Source organism: Salvelinus alpinus, chromosome 29 (assembly GCF_045679555.1).
Source record: "Salvelinus alpinus chromosome 29, SLU_Salpinus.1, whole genome shotgun sequence".
Lineage (NCBI taxonomy): Eukaryota > Metazoa > Chordata > Actinopteri > Salmoniformes > Salmonidae > Salvelinus > Salvelinus alpinus.
The window spans coordinates 29,224,263-29,239,083 of NC_092114.1; the positions used below are offsets into that span (position 1 = coordinate 29,224,263).

At 41.9% G+C, this 14,821-nt stretch overlaps 1 protein-coding gene across 1 annotated transcript; it reads right to left on the reverse strand.

Annotated features, from left to right (window-relative positions):
- Positions 1-6,173: 6,173 nt before the first annotated feature.
- LOC139558394 (glycoprotein-N-acetylgalactosamine 3-beta-galactosyltransferase 1-like) lies at positions 6,174-14,174 on the reverse strand. Its single transcript, XM_071373485.1, has 4 exons — positions 14,072-14,174; positions 13,573-13,765; positions 10,883-11,547; positions 6,174-8,276 (listed from the first exon to the last, which is right to left on the reverse strand). The coding sequence occupies exons 2-4, from the start codon at positions 13,739-13,741 to the stop codon at positions 8,100-8,102; spliced, it is 1,011 nt and encodes a 336-aa protein (XP_071229586.1). The 5' UTR covers positions 13,742-13,765; positions 14,072-14,174; the 3' UTR covers positions 6,174-8,099.
- Between the last annotated feature and the right edge of the window lie 647 nt (positions 14,175-14,821).

Genomic DNA, 14,821 nt, shown 5'->3' on the forward strand with positions numbered 1-14,821 from the left:
AGGGGTTCCATAACCGCAGGCAGAACAGCTGAAACTGGAATAGCAGCAAGGCCAGGCGGACTGGGGACAGCAAGGAGTCATCATAACCGGTTTGCCGTGACGTATGGTCCTAGGGCTCAGGTCCTCCGAGAGAGAGAAAGAAAGAGAGAAGGAGAGAATTAGAGAGAGCCAAGATTTTCAAAATGTTCATAAATGACAAGCATGGTCAAATAATAATCAGGAATAAATATCAGTTGGCTTTTCATAGCCGATCATTAAGAGTTGAAAACAGCAGGTCTGGGACAGGTAGGGGTTCCATAACCGCAGGCAGAACAGCTGAAACTGGAATAGCAGCAAGGCCAGGCGGACTGGGGACAGCAAGGAGTCATCATGCCCGGTTTGCCGTGACGTATGGTCCTAGGGCTCAGGTTCTCCGAGAGAGAGAAAGAAAGAGAGAACAAGAGAATTAGAGAGAGCATACTTAAATTCACACAGGACACTGGATAAGATAGGAGAAGTACTCCAGGTATAACCAACTGACCCTAGCCCCCCGACACATAAACTACTGCAGCATAAATACTGGAGGCTGAGACAGGAGGGGTCAGGAGACACTGTGGCCCCATCAGAAGAAACCCCCGGACAGGGCCAAACAGGAAGGATATAGTTTGTCCCAACAGCATTGATTACCAACAACTACGAGACAGCCTACAGGGAGGAGGTGAGGGCTCTGGGAGTGTGGGGCCAGTAAAATAACCTCTCACTCAACGTCAACAAAATGAAGGAGATGATTGTGGACTTCAGGAAAATGAAATATGATAAGTTATGAATGGCACCTGTATTGATAACGGAAGCTTAAACACAGTAGTGGTGCTTTCAGAGAATCCAGACAGGGTTGGATGTCCCAAATAACATCTTATACCCTTAAAGTGTGGTCCACTGCACTCTCGTGGAACTGGGTCCTTTCTATGACTTCTGCAGTGAAACCTTTGACAATGACGACCAAAATGGTCAGGAATTTGTCCAGGTCCTAGTTATAGGCTATCTACCTGAGCAGGTAATATGGGAAATGTTAGGGTTAACGGCTGGTTGGTCACAACTGCTGTGGAAAATTATAGACTGGAGTCCCCTTTTATAGGCCCTCAGACCAATTCCCCCCCCAAAAGAACTTGGAGTCTCAACTTACGGTTGATAGTTAGAATAATAGAATACACAAGGTGCAATTTCGAAATTTGGTTGTGCATCACCAGTCACTCAACTAGCCCGTGTCATTTTTTTTTTTTTAGGTTGGTAAGTTAGTGTAGTGGCCAGCTATCTAAACTTGTAGTAAGCATGGTTGAATTACCGACCGGGGTGGGGCCCATTGATCATCAGCTATCGTATTAAAAACTGCAAACATTTGCCTTCAACCTATGGCAAAATGTGTAGAATTGCAGGAAATTAGCTGTAAAACTGCACAATTTTATCTCCGCCCCATGGCAAAATGATTAGAAATGTAGCAAACTGGCTTTAAAACTGCAACATTTTCTCTATGCCCCGTGGCAAAATGTGCAGAATTGCAGTAAACTAACTTTAAAACAGATTTCCCCCCCCCCCCCCCCCCTTCGCTATTACGAGGGGGCTGCTAAAATGTTTTGCTCGCAAGTTGGAGGGGTATGGATGTGGGTACACAGACACACGAGCCACTAGGCCCCTTATGATGAGTTCGGTTTTTGAGTGGCCCCCACACCCATCAAAGTTGCCCATCCCTGCTGTAGATGTTAGAGAATGTTAGGGTTTAAGGTGGGTCATCTTTAATAGAGGAGGCATTAGGATTTATGCCTGGGTTTGGTTTTAAGTGTTTTTTGAAGGAAATTCTATGGGCTAAGTTTAGGGTTCGATTATATGGCTGTTATGAGTGTCATCTGAGGTTCCCTTTCAAGTTACATGTGTGGAATGCCACTTGGAATTCTTCAACTTTTTCAGTCTGAGTGGTTTTCGGACTTGAGATCTTCACACTACATTTTTAAGAAAGTCTCCCATTGACATCAAGAAAGTCTAAGTTGTGCCTATCTACGTTTTCAATCAGGCCCTCTATGCAAATGCCTGCCCAATATTCCAAATATGTACACTGTTTCCGCCAGGTTTCCCAGAAGCATTGACAAGAAGCCAGCAACCGCCGTTTTGCTTCACTGCATTTTACAGCCTGGTATCATAGACTAGACATAACCAGTGGTGATTTTAGCATGGAAATCTGGGTGGGGGAAAAATCTATGCTGGGATGCATGCCAGCAAAGCCACTACACAATAAAACACAAAAAAATACATTAATTGCACGATAACGGTGACGAACGGTACCCACAAACTGTTAGTTTGTCCCAACAGCATTGATTACCAACAACTACGAGACAGCCTACAGGGAGGAGGTGAGGGCTCTGGGAGTGTGGGGCCAGTAAAATAACCTCTCACTCAACGTCAACAAAATGAAGGAGATGATTGTGGACTTCAGGAAAACGCAGAGGGAGCACCACCCTATCCACATCGACGAGACAGCAGTGGAGAAGGTGGAAAGTTTTAAGTTCCTCGCCGTACACATCACTGACAAACTGAAATGGTCGCACAGAAAGTGTGGTGAAGAAGGCGCAACAGTGCCTCTTCAACCTCAGGAGGCTGAAGAAATTTGGCTTGTCTCCTAAAACCTTCACAAACTTTTACAGATGCACAATTGAGAGCATCCTGTCGGGCTGTATTACCGCCTGGTACGGCAACTGTACCGCCCACAACCGCAGAGCTCTCCAGAGGGTGGTTCGGTCTGCGCAACGCATCAACGCATCAACTACCTTCCCTCCAGGACACCTACAGCACCTTATGTCACAGGAAGGCCAAAAAGATCATCAAGGACAGCAACCACCCGAGCCACTACCTGTTCACCCTGGGGACAGAGAGACGGACAGCTTCTATCTCAAGGCCGTCAGACTGTTAAATAGCCATCACTAGCACTGCTGCCTATATACACAGACTTGAAATCATTGGCCACTTTAATAAGTGGAAAACTAGTCACTTTAGTAATGTCACTTTAATAATGTTTACATTTCTTGCATTACTCCTCGTGTACAGTATATACTGCATTCTATACTATTCTACTGTATCTTAGTCTATGCCGCTCTGAGATTGCTCGTCCATATATTTATATATTCTGAATTCCATTCCTCTACTTAGATTTGTGTGTATTGGGTATATGTTGTGAAATTGTTAGATATTACTTGTTAGATATTGCTGCACTGTCGGAACTAGAAGCACAAGCATTTCGCTACACCCGCAATAACATCTGCTAAACACGTGTATGTGACCAATAAAATTTGATTTGATTTGAGCAGTCCAAACACCTTACCACTGCTACACCTGGCTATCAGCGGAGCCTTGTCTGGCAGCAAAATAGGTCATTCAGCCTCATTTACTGCCTTTTAAAAAACATAGTTGATATGGCTGATTTGCTTAAACAAATGTGGTTTCTACTGACAATTGAGATGTACAAACTATGGCATAAGAGGACGACAAGCGGATAAGAGGCAATCCGTAACTTCGATTAAGACATTAATGAGTGAGCTAGGACGGACATAGTCAATATAACTATTTGTTCAGCACTTTTGAAATGTACAGCAACAGAATTGAGAACATGGGCCGTTCTTACAGTGTTCTCCCTGTACTCCAAGTTAGAACCGTAGGATAAATAAAGGTGGCATATAAGCAGACAATGAAAGCTCTTACAATATTTGATGATTGCATTTCTCAAAACAGGTTATAGGCTACATGTGCACCACCAAGTCAGAACAGTAGGCAAAATTAAGAGGGGTAAATAGACCAAATTATTAGGGTGAGGCACATGGGCTACTAACAGCTTACTACACAACATACACTTTGTCTTACTTTCTTAACTACAGTATACATATCTCCCTGGCATATTACATAATTTACGCAGCAGCATACAATACATTTTTTGGACTCACCTTGTTGTGCTCACTTGAACAGGAAGGTAGCGCGGCTGTCCTTCGTGGGAAAATGTTGTCATCAAAGTCTGGCATTCTCTGGATTTAGGGTGCCTTCAAGACAACTGGGAACTCTGGGGGAAAAAAAGGTTGAATCATGATGACGTCAGTGACCTTCAGGTGTTAGCTCTAGAAAGAGGCCCGAGTTCCGAATTTACAATTCCAAGTTGGATGAAAGTTCAAAATGTATTTTCCCAGTCATAGCTCGTTTTTCCCGAGTTCCCAGTTGTCTTGAACTCACTAAAGTCCGATTTTGCCGTTCCGAGTTAACAGTTGTTTTGAGCACGGCACAAATCATGCTTCATTGACAGCATGGCCAATGTTGAATGTTTATAATTTTAAACTAGGAAAAGAGACCCTTAATCTTAGACTTTGGACCACACAGCCACTCCACTGAATAGCAGGCTAGTAATTGCTAGCCACACTGATTCCTTCCAAACCACTCATTGTTGAATTTGCGATTTCCAACCTGTTGTGTAATGTTTATGTCCAATGGCCAATGAGCACCGATAAGTTTTATCTATAATTTCTCTTCATTACTTCTTTTCATATGACAAGGATTATAAAGGATTTGCCAGTAGATTGTCGACTTGATTCGTGATGATGACTGTTAGCTAAGATTTTGAAAGTATGATGTTGACATGATCAGTGCAATCAAAGCTATTGTAGATGTAATGTGATTTGACATCATTTTATCAGTGGCCAATGACCTTGAGCCTTCTTGGATGGGCACTTCTATTGTAACTCTAGGCTAGAATGTTCTAGCTCTACCCTTAGACTTGGTGATGACGTAGTGTCCTCATGAGTGACAGAACACTGAGACAATCACGGCGCAAAACCACCACAGGAAACACTGAGCTACGCTGAAACACCTGCATTTTGGAGCTGCCTTACTCAAGAAAAGAGACCACGTTTCTATGCAGCTTTATTAACTCAATGATATATTATTTTTTACATTGTTTGCAAACTGATATGTGACACGAATTAATGCCAAAATAACATGCAAAACAGAAAAGCCCCCCCAAAACATATTTTGGGGCCCCACCTGGCCTGAATGACTGGTCACCACTGGACATAACATAGTAAATCTAAATCCTGGACACTCAAATTAGTGTGACATGTTATATTTGGTATGGTTACATGAGACAGAAAGTTTATTCTAATGACTCCAACCTAAGTGTATGTAAACTTCCAACTTCAACTGTATGCTATTTTATAACCATGATGGGACCAGAAGACTATCATACCATGGGTCCTATAGACCCTGGCTCTCCAAATTATCCCTTGTCTCCTTTCCTCCCACAGTCTCCACCAATCTCCCTGTCTCCCTGTGTACAGTAATATGACAGTATTGTTAAGCACATCAACAAGAACATTCATAGTGAACAGCAAATGGTTGTGTGTGTCCATGTTGCCATTGAACCGGTCTGTGTGTGTTTGTTTGGCAGTTACAGTCCTGTGTGGCACAACATGCATACTGTTTCATAATGGCACCTTTTGTTAAGTCGCTCAACCATATTTTTATATCTTAATAGCGTTTTCTTCTTCCTCCCACAGAGTGATGTTAATTACACTCACACATTCATCCACTGGTATATCTGTCTGTCTGTCTGTCTATCTATGTAATTTCTCTCAATCTATGTAATTTCTCTGACTGCGGTGAGGAAGATGCTATACCTGGGCGAGGGCACCTTTATGGGTAGTGCCATCTTGAGAGCCAACCAGCTGTTCCAGGCCTCGCGGCCCGGTGTTCATAAAGTCGCCGTGGTACTAACCGATGGGCAGGCACACCGGCGTGATGCAGTGCAGCCTGAGGACGCCGCCGGCATTGAGATGTTTGTCATCAGAGTGGTAAATAAGAAAGACCCGCTGTACGCAGAATTCCAGGCTGAGATGATTGCTATCACCTCTGGCCCAGATGAGGAGCACGTGTACCTGATCGACGACTTCATGACTCTGCCCAGTATGTGATTCTAGATCAAGTTCAAGAATCTAGATCAAGTTCAAGTCTAGATGCTAGACTGCCTAGTATATGGTTCTAGTTAAGTTTTATTTACACTGACACTCATAGCAGTCAATACAACATGGAATCCATGCAAATAACATAGGCCTATCTAAATACATTGATAAAATAACTATCAGAACTCAGGATAAGACCCAGATGCAGACAGCTAGAATCACAGATGTTTATTGACCCAAACAGGGGGCAGGCAAAAGACAGGTCAAGGGCAGGCAGAGGTTCGTAATCGGGTCAGAGTCAGGCAGGTACAGAATGGCAGGCAGGCTCGGGGTCAGGGCAGGCAGAAAGTTCAGAACCGGGGAAACTAGTTAACAGAAACTTGAGAAAACAGGAAGACGGGAAAACATGCTGGCAAGACCTGACGAACTGGAAACAGACAGAGAACACAGGTATAAATGCACAGGGGATAATGGGGAAGATGGGCAAGACCTAGAGGGGGGTGGAGACAAGCACAAAGACAGGTGAAAACAATCAGAGTGTGGCAAGAACAGACAAGGGACCTATTCTAACAACACAAATGAAGAGCCCCTTAAGGGGTTTGTGATGTGGATGTCTTGTTTCTGTAGATCGGCATGGAACAGGGCCAAAATTGCTTTGACAATAACTCGATGATGTTAAAAACCTTTATATAACCCTTTGGTTTATGACGTCTGTGAGAGAGCAGCGATTATTTAAAATGTAAGTATTTGAGTTTAAACAAACAGTGTGAAAATGCATTGCATGTAAAGCAGTCACCATAGTTTCAGTATTGTAAACTCTTGAAACTTTATAGATAATGTCTCATCACATCCCAACTATGCTCACTGCGTGGCCTGTTTAAAGTTACATTTGGGAAAAAGTTATATTTTGATACTCCCTGGATGACTATTTAATAATTTGATAGCTTGAAATTAGCTTGAGGTTGATGACAGTCTTTGTTAAACTGTGTATCTTGGCACAGCCCTGGAGTAAGCTGCTGTTTGTCTCATCTGTACATGGATTTCTTCACACATTTCCATACACCCACTATAAATGTTTTGTCTATGGTAGACTCAGATCTGTTTCCTTGTTCAGATTACGTCATAATGTTACAAAACCAGTTCATGTAACAGACAGTTGTGCTTTGTTTAAAGAGAGTTGGGCCGTGTGCAAAGCCTGCACATTTCCCAATGTTGATGTCAGAGGGATGCACTGAGGACATGGGCTCCTATCTATCTATGGCTGCATCCCAATTCTCCCAAGGATGTGGAGTGTGTAAGTCCATACTTTGGGATAAGGGTGGAGAATCGGGACACAGTCTCTCTATCAGTTACAGTTTGACCAAAGCTCAGGTGAACGACAGCACTGCTACACTGATGCTCCAGAGAGGACCTGTATACTCTATTTCTCTATTGTGTTCTTTATGTAGTCTGTGAACCACCCCCTGTACTGTACAAATATTCAACCTGTTTATATTTTTTATATTTTCACACACTCTTGTTTTTACTCATTGTGTTGCTTCAAATAATTGTCCATTAAAAGACACCTTAACTTCCAAACCAAAAACACTGAACAGATTCTCACAGGTCAGGAGTATCATGACATAAAATGATCTGTTGTGTACTGAACTTAGTCAAAATTTCATCTTTAGCTAACAATCTGAATTGAATATTTCACTAGACCTCCAGAAATCTGGGGAACACATTAAGTACATACTTCTATTTTCATTTGAACAAAATATCATGTTAACCTTTGTTTTACTGTAAGTTGTAAAAAATGAACACTCGACTGTAAAATAGATATTTGTTTACATTGTACAACAAAAGCAAAGGAAATGTGAAACTCTATCAACAGAATGAACTCAACTTAGTACAACTGTCTCCCCCGTCACAAAAAAACTATATTACTCTATTATTCATGTATTTGTTGTCTATGTAAACAAACAATGTATAGCTTCAAAATATGTTTAAAACTACCATGCCAATGAATTTGATAGTGGTTCCATCATTGCTCAGCTTACCAAAGAAAGTGGCAATGTCAGGCTGTTGTTTCAGCATTTAAACATGACACTGTAATAAGTGCTTTCTTCAGTGCAGTAGTCCGTCTGTGATGTCTCTGTGTTAAGCAGAGACAGGTGTGGTGGTGTTACTCTCAATTTCAGCTGCTGCAGCATCAGGGTTGTACCTGTACTTGTATCCATAGGGCCGTAGATGATAGGTGAAGTATTCCAGCGTGTACATCTCTACAGGGTAGATGTAGTGAAATGATACGATGTGATCTGAACAACATTCTGGGCCCTGGGGGAAAGAAGAACGACAGTCTGATTAAGTATATTAATAGTCGTTTAGGTCAGGGGTTCTTCAACGTTTTCAGCCTGGGACCCAAGTGAGAAATTCTGTGTTTTCCTGGGACCCAAGCATAGGAAAATATGCAACTATATATAAATATCAGTACATTTCATTGCACTTATGCCTAAAACAAATGCAATATAGACAAAAACAAATAACAATGAAATTAAATATCCATATAAATATATATTAATGTTAATTTCCCCCATTAAAAACACTCATATATCTGTCTAGGTTGGAACTGTTGCTGTTAAAATACAATCAATTATTTTCATTCTGAACTGGAATAAACTGATTGATCACATCACACAGATGAATAACAGAACACACACAGGCTTTTTGATAGTGCAACCCTAAGTAACTACAGATTTTTTTTAATGATCAGGCCTACTGTACATCTTACTGTAGAAATTATTGTTGAAAGAAAGTCTAGTTTGGAACTGTTGCTGTTAAAATACAATACATATGTTTTATTCTGAACTGGAATAAACTGATTGATCACATCACACAGATGTAGACCAGAACACACACAGCAGTCCTAATGAGCATGTCTATTCTGGGCTCTGTTTTTTACATTACAACACTGAGGTCGTGCTCAGCCTTCAACCTGTTTCTGTACTTGTTTTTTAAGTATGTCAGAGTTGAGAACCCTGACTCGCATAGGTATGTGGTCCCAAACTGGACCAGAACATCATCTGCTTTCTCAGTCAGGCAGGAGACCGCTTCCTGTAGATGAGCAACCCAGAACTGTGTGAGTGTGTTTGCCTCAAAAATAATCTTGCTTCAATCAGTTTATTCCAGTTAAGAATAACAATTATTATTGTATTTTAACAGCAACAGTTCCAACCTAGACTAGTTTTCAACAATAATTTCTACAGTAAGATATACAGTAGGCCTGATCATTTTTCATCTTCATCTGTACTTTTACTAGGGTTGCACTCTCAGTAGCTAGCTTGCTTTGGCGAATGTTAGCTATTAGCTGTGTACAAGGCCAGGGGATTGTTTGAAAGAGAAACTTACATCTACTACTGTAAGAAATTGTATAAGATACTGGTAACTTGTTTTAACCACTTCTCAACATAAGCTATTCTTGGCACAACATGCACCCATCCCCTCTACTTTGTCAGACCCACACACACATCCCCTCCCCCATGAATAGGGCCTGTGAAAACAAACGCACATGCAGGATGCCTTGGGATGTGACTAGGACAAAGAACTGTGTGAAAAGCCAATGGAATGTCGACATCAGGCCGAACAGGATTACCCACGACCCAGATCGACCAATCGGAAGGCCAGACTTCAAGATCAACCTACTTTGCTAGTTGTCTATATAATCTGTATGTACTGTGTAGAGCGGTCTCTTCTCCGACGATTTCATAAGAATCTGACAGAAAGGGGCCGTGCACGTTTTTGCCTGATATCTTTACACTTGAATAAAACGGCCTTATTATAAAATTATCCACCTCGTCCTATGTCCCCACTTGTTCTCCTGTCTCCAATAAACGTTTTACTAACACTACTATGAGAGTTAGTACTCCCTTATTTCTGCTTCTCATCACCTGGTATAAAATGACAACAATGCCTTGCTAGCTGACGTACTCTTCAACTGTCGAAGCACTATTTCCTGAAGCATTCTGTCCTGTTCTGAAAGAACTCCCTGGGTTTACCATCATGCTGTGGATGTTTGGTCAGGACGTGTCATTTTATTAATTTGTTCGTTATGAGAGACTCATTACTAAGCACTTCCACACACAAAACACATTGTTATAAGTTTGTATGAAAGAGAGAGAAACTCATCGCTGTATATGCGTTTCATGACAATTGAGCTCAGTCAGAACTTGTGGCTAGCATGAGTCCATTTGATATGAGTCCATTTGATAACAGCGGTGAGTGATTGGGAATGACAAGCCAATGGCTAACAGCGCATCATCCGCTGCCTGGACGACAGCGCTGTATCGGGTGGGTCGCGGAGTGATCTTCAAGAAAACTGCGGAAAAAAGATCTGGTAAACCGCGAAGTACACGGGCATCTCCCTCTCACACTCGCGCAGCTGCCAAACTGAGCAGAGACCGCTGCTAAGCAGAGAGCGCAGATGCACTTGGCCTAATCAATAATTATACATTTACACTGACACGTCGCGACCCATACTTTAAGAAAGGCTGGTTTAGGTAGTATACCAAATGCTGTATTAAGCCTGTATAAAACATTATACAAGTGTTTATATAAGGCCCTGCGATAGACTTGTACATCATGCTGCCTCACGATACAGTAACAAGATATAGGCTCTTGTCTTGTGAGCCTGTCCGGCTCGCACAAGCTTGGCTACTTACTTATAATAAGTACAAATCCATGAGTAAATATTTACTGTAGCTACTCAATCATAAAACACTTTGAATGCCAAACCCAAAGCATCTATGACACCTCTCAATATACATTACACATGATTGAGGGAGTATACCACCCGCACACAGAGCTTGAAATATAATTGAATAGAATGGTATGTATGATTATACTTGATGTAAATGTCCACTTCATTAGGGTTAGGCTATGCTTACCTCTCTTGGTTTGTAGTGGTCGTATAAGAGATGCGAGGGCAGTTTTCTGGGTGGCTCTTTGATCAGGTACATGTCTGGTGGGTAGGGATGAAACGTCTGCCTTCCCTTCACATCTCTGGAGTCCCCCGGCTCCACACCCATCATCTCCATACACTTCCCCAGAGCCATGTCTTCTATGGTGGAGAAGTGGGAACATTTCCCCGTGTCGAATCCCTTGATGAACCTTCTGACGGCTTCTTTACTGAGGACATAGCCGGCTCCACCACTCATGTAACCCTGCTGGACGAACGGGCGGAACCTTCGCCCAAAGTATACAGGCTTATACGGGTCCTGTTTAGACAATGTGTGTCGGAGGTTCTCGACGACCACGAACGTGTCATCATCGGCTTTGAGGACCCAGTCGTAGTCGTTGCGGTGGTGTTGGTAGATGTACTGGAAGGCTCTGATGGTCTTCCAGTAGAGCTGGTCTCGTCCCTCAGTTACGTTGAGCCCCACTGTGGGGAATTCTGTCTCCACTGAGCTCATGTAGAGGATTTTGTTGCATCGTTTGCCCCAGGTGGCCCGGATGTGTTTGGTTCTGGACTCCAGGTTCTTAGGCCCAGTCATGATCCAACATAGTAGTCGTACATTTTGGGACAGGTTGGCTGCAACACTCCTGTCCTCATCTGAAAGAGTTCATTTAAAAATAATGAATAAAAAGTGTGATCAATTAGCACATGGTGTCCCAAACTCGGTCCTGGGGTGCGTGCTTAGACACCTCCTGTACTCTCTGTCCGCCCACGTCTGCGTGGCCGCGCACAATTTCAACACCATCATTAAGTTTGCCGACGACACGACGGTGGTAGGCCGGATCACCAATGACGATGAGTCGGCCTACAGGGAGGAGGTCAGAGACCTAGCAGTGTGGTGCCAGGACAACAACCTCTCCCTCAACATCAGCAAGACAAAGGAGCTGATTGTGGACTACAGGAAACAAAGGACTAAGCACGCACCCATCCACATCGACAGGGCTGTAGTGGAGCAGGTTGAAAGCTTCACATACTCTGCTGTTGTCATGAACATGATGGGAGACAGAGAGCTGGTTTCAAGCGCAGGGCACAGCAGGTGTTTATTTGTAAAAAATATAATCCGATAGGCTTAGGTACAGGCAGGGAATAGGCAAAAGGCATTTTTAGTGAGGCAGGCCAAAACTATCATACATGGGAGGATTAAATTACAGTAAAACCAGAACTCCAACTGGAAGTGTGCCAGAAAGCAATCAATACCTCACAATGATAGGGTGCAAAGAACTGAACTAAATAGTGTGTGATAATGACATACAGGTGTGTGAACAGGTGATTGGGATCTGGAGAGTGAGCTGCGTTCAGGGGATCTACGTGTCTATTATCTATCTTGTTGACTAGTCACTTTATCCTTACCTATATGTACATTCTGTACAATGACAATCTAGATGAGTCTGTGCTTTCAACTTTGTGGCAACAGTTTGGGAAAGGCCCGTTCCTGTTTCAGCATAACATTGCCCCTGTGAACAAAGCGAGGTCCATACAGAAATGATTTGTCGAGATCGGTGTGGAAGAACTTGACTGGCCTGCACAGAGCCCTGACCTAAACTCCATCTAACGCCAATGGGATAAATTGGAACGCCGACTGTGAATCAGTCCTAATCGCCCAATATCAGTGCCCGACCTCACTAATGCTCTTGTGGCTTAATGGAAGCAAGTCTCCACAGCAATATTCCGACATTTCGCCGTTTCCTTCCTCTCTGGCAACTGAGTTAGGAAGGACGCCTGTATCTTTGTAGTGACTGGGTGTATTGATACACCATCCAAAGTGTAATGAATAACTTCTCGATGCTCAAAGGGATATTCAATGTCATATTTTAGTTTTTACCCATCTACCAATAGATGGGTTTTCCTTCTTTGATAGGCATTGGAAAACCTCCCTGGCCTTTGTGGTTGAATCTATGTTTGAACTTCACTGCTCGACTGAGGTAGCAAAAATCATGTTAAACACTTATTGCACACAGAGTGAGTCCATGAATTTATTATGTGACCTCTTAAGCACATTTCAACTTTTCAAGACATTTCAACTTTTCATTTTTTATACATTTGTAAAAATGTCTAAAAGCATAATTCCACTTTGACATTATGGGGTATTGTGTGTAGGGCAGTGACACAAAATCTCGATTTATTCAATTTTAAATCAGGCTGTAACACAACAAAATTTGGAAAAAGTCAAGGGGTATGAATACTTTCTGAAGGCACTGTATTTGAATTAGCTGTGTAGTGCTAGGGCACCCACGTTTTTTTGTTGGGGGGCCAGGACCAAGTTTGGGAAACTCTGATTTAGCAGATGCTATTATCCAAAGTATTTGGTTGTGTCATTGAAACAACTACATGTGGCCTGTGCAGGAATCAAACCCCTAACCGTAGTGTTCCCAGCACTGTGCTCTAATCCACTGGCCTCTTGGAACCAGAAATCTTTCTGAATCACAGATGTTAGAAGATTCTCTCACACACAAAAAAAAAGCTTTCTACTTAGACTTAGACCTTACATCGTCATAGGAAGTGGAGAAAACCTCAAAACGCATTTGTTTATATTCGTTTTTGATGAATAACATTTTATTTCAATATTGTGATTAAGAAAGCCACAAATAAAATGCAGTGAATGGATATTCAGAAGTCAATTACCTGAGTGTATGTGTCTTGGAACCCTTTTGTCATAATGAACTCCACTGGAGTAACCCAGTGAGAAAACAGCTCGTTTTGCAGTGCTGGTGTCTGAGTAAACTAAGTATTGAATAGACAGAAATCCTATACACAGCCCAGACACAAAGGGTACAAGTGAAAGAGTGATCATAATTCCCCTCTTTCAGACCAAACCCTGTGAGGGATACAAAAAAAAAGTGAGTTAGGGCAGGTGAACAAACACTTGTTAATTCCAACCTGTCAAAAAATAATTACCAAATATGCTATATACAGTATACAACTGACGTTGATTGTGCTATCCTGTTCAAGATCAGTTTACAAGGGGGGGATGTATTTAAAATAAAGGATTTTAAATACATAATGACTCTCAATCAAAGTTATTGTTACTTTTAAAGTTACAATAACACATCTTGCAACATTTTGATATTAAAATAGTTTGATATTATCGTTGGTAATTTTTACTGGGGAAAAATGGGCTTACCTGTTCACACAAAAAATGTTAAAACAAATATTCTCCTCTGATTGTGGATAACGCCGGAGTAGAAGCATGGAGTGACAAGAATAAGAGCACATCGCGGTGGGAGTGAGTTTTATAGGCAGATTAACTCACGGTTTATCAGGTACCTCCTATACTCATGCATGGAATGTTACCAAGCAGTTTGTCTTGATTTTGCCTTGTCTGATACATCTGATGATGAGACTGCAAGTATGTATGTACACTAGTAGGCTATAATTCACATATTTTCAGTCTGTGCATGATCATATCCACGGATCCAAATGGTATCCGTATTTGTTGTTTAAATTCCGATATTGAACGAACGGTACACGGATCGTGCTTTCATCCATTTACCTGCAATCACAAGAATGTTCTAGGAAACAAAAATCGATTTAGTCAGTGTCGCCTTTATTTTTTTTCTCTTTATTTTGGAAGAGGGAGCTCAAATAAAAATGTCCTGTTTTTATAAATAACAACTTTGTAACAGTTCTATAACATTTTCATAACCACTCTTTATAATACTTGTCTCAGGTTACGATGGACATTGAGAATCCCCTGACTGATTTGGTTTTTGTCGTTTAGGCTACTGCTTAGTGCTGCAATGCATATATCATTTGGTGCAAGTCATTTCCTATAACTGGAACATATGAAATTCACGTTAATAACGGTACGTCCAAATACGAATTCACCGCTAGGGGGCACTATAAGAAAACAGTCATCTTGAGGTTTTCCCAT

Bases quoted from the DNA above. Each gene is read 5' to 3' on its own strand.
- LOC139558394 (XM_071373485.1), bottom strand. From the start codon at position 13,741: ATGATCACTCTTTCACTTGTACCCTTTGTGTCTGGGCTGTGTATAGGA. The intron at 11,548-13,572 runs GTAATTGACTTC...GAACTCTTTCAG, and splicing joins TCCAAGACACATACACTCAG to ATGAGGACAGGAGTGTTGCA. The intron at 8,277-10,882 runs GTAAGCATAGCC...TCTTTCCCCCAG, and splicing joins ACCACTACAAACCAAGAGAG to GGCCCAGAATGTTGTTCAGA.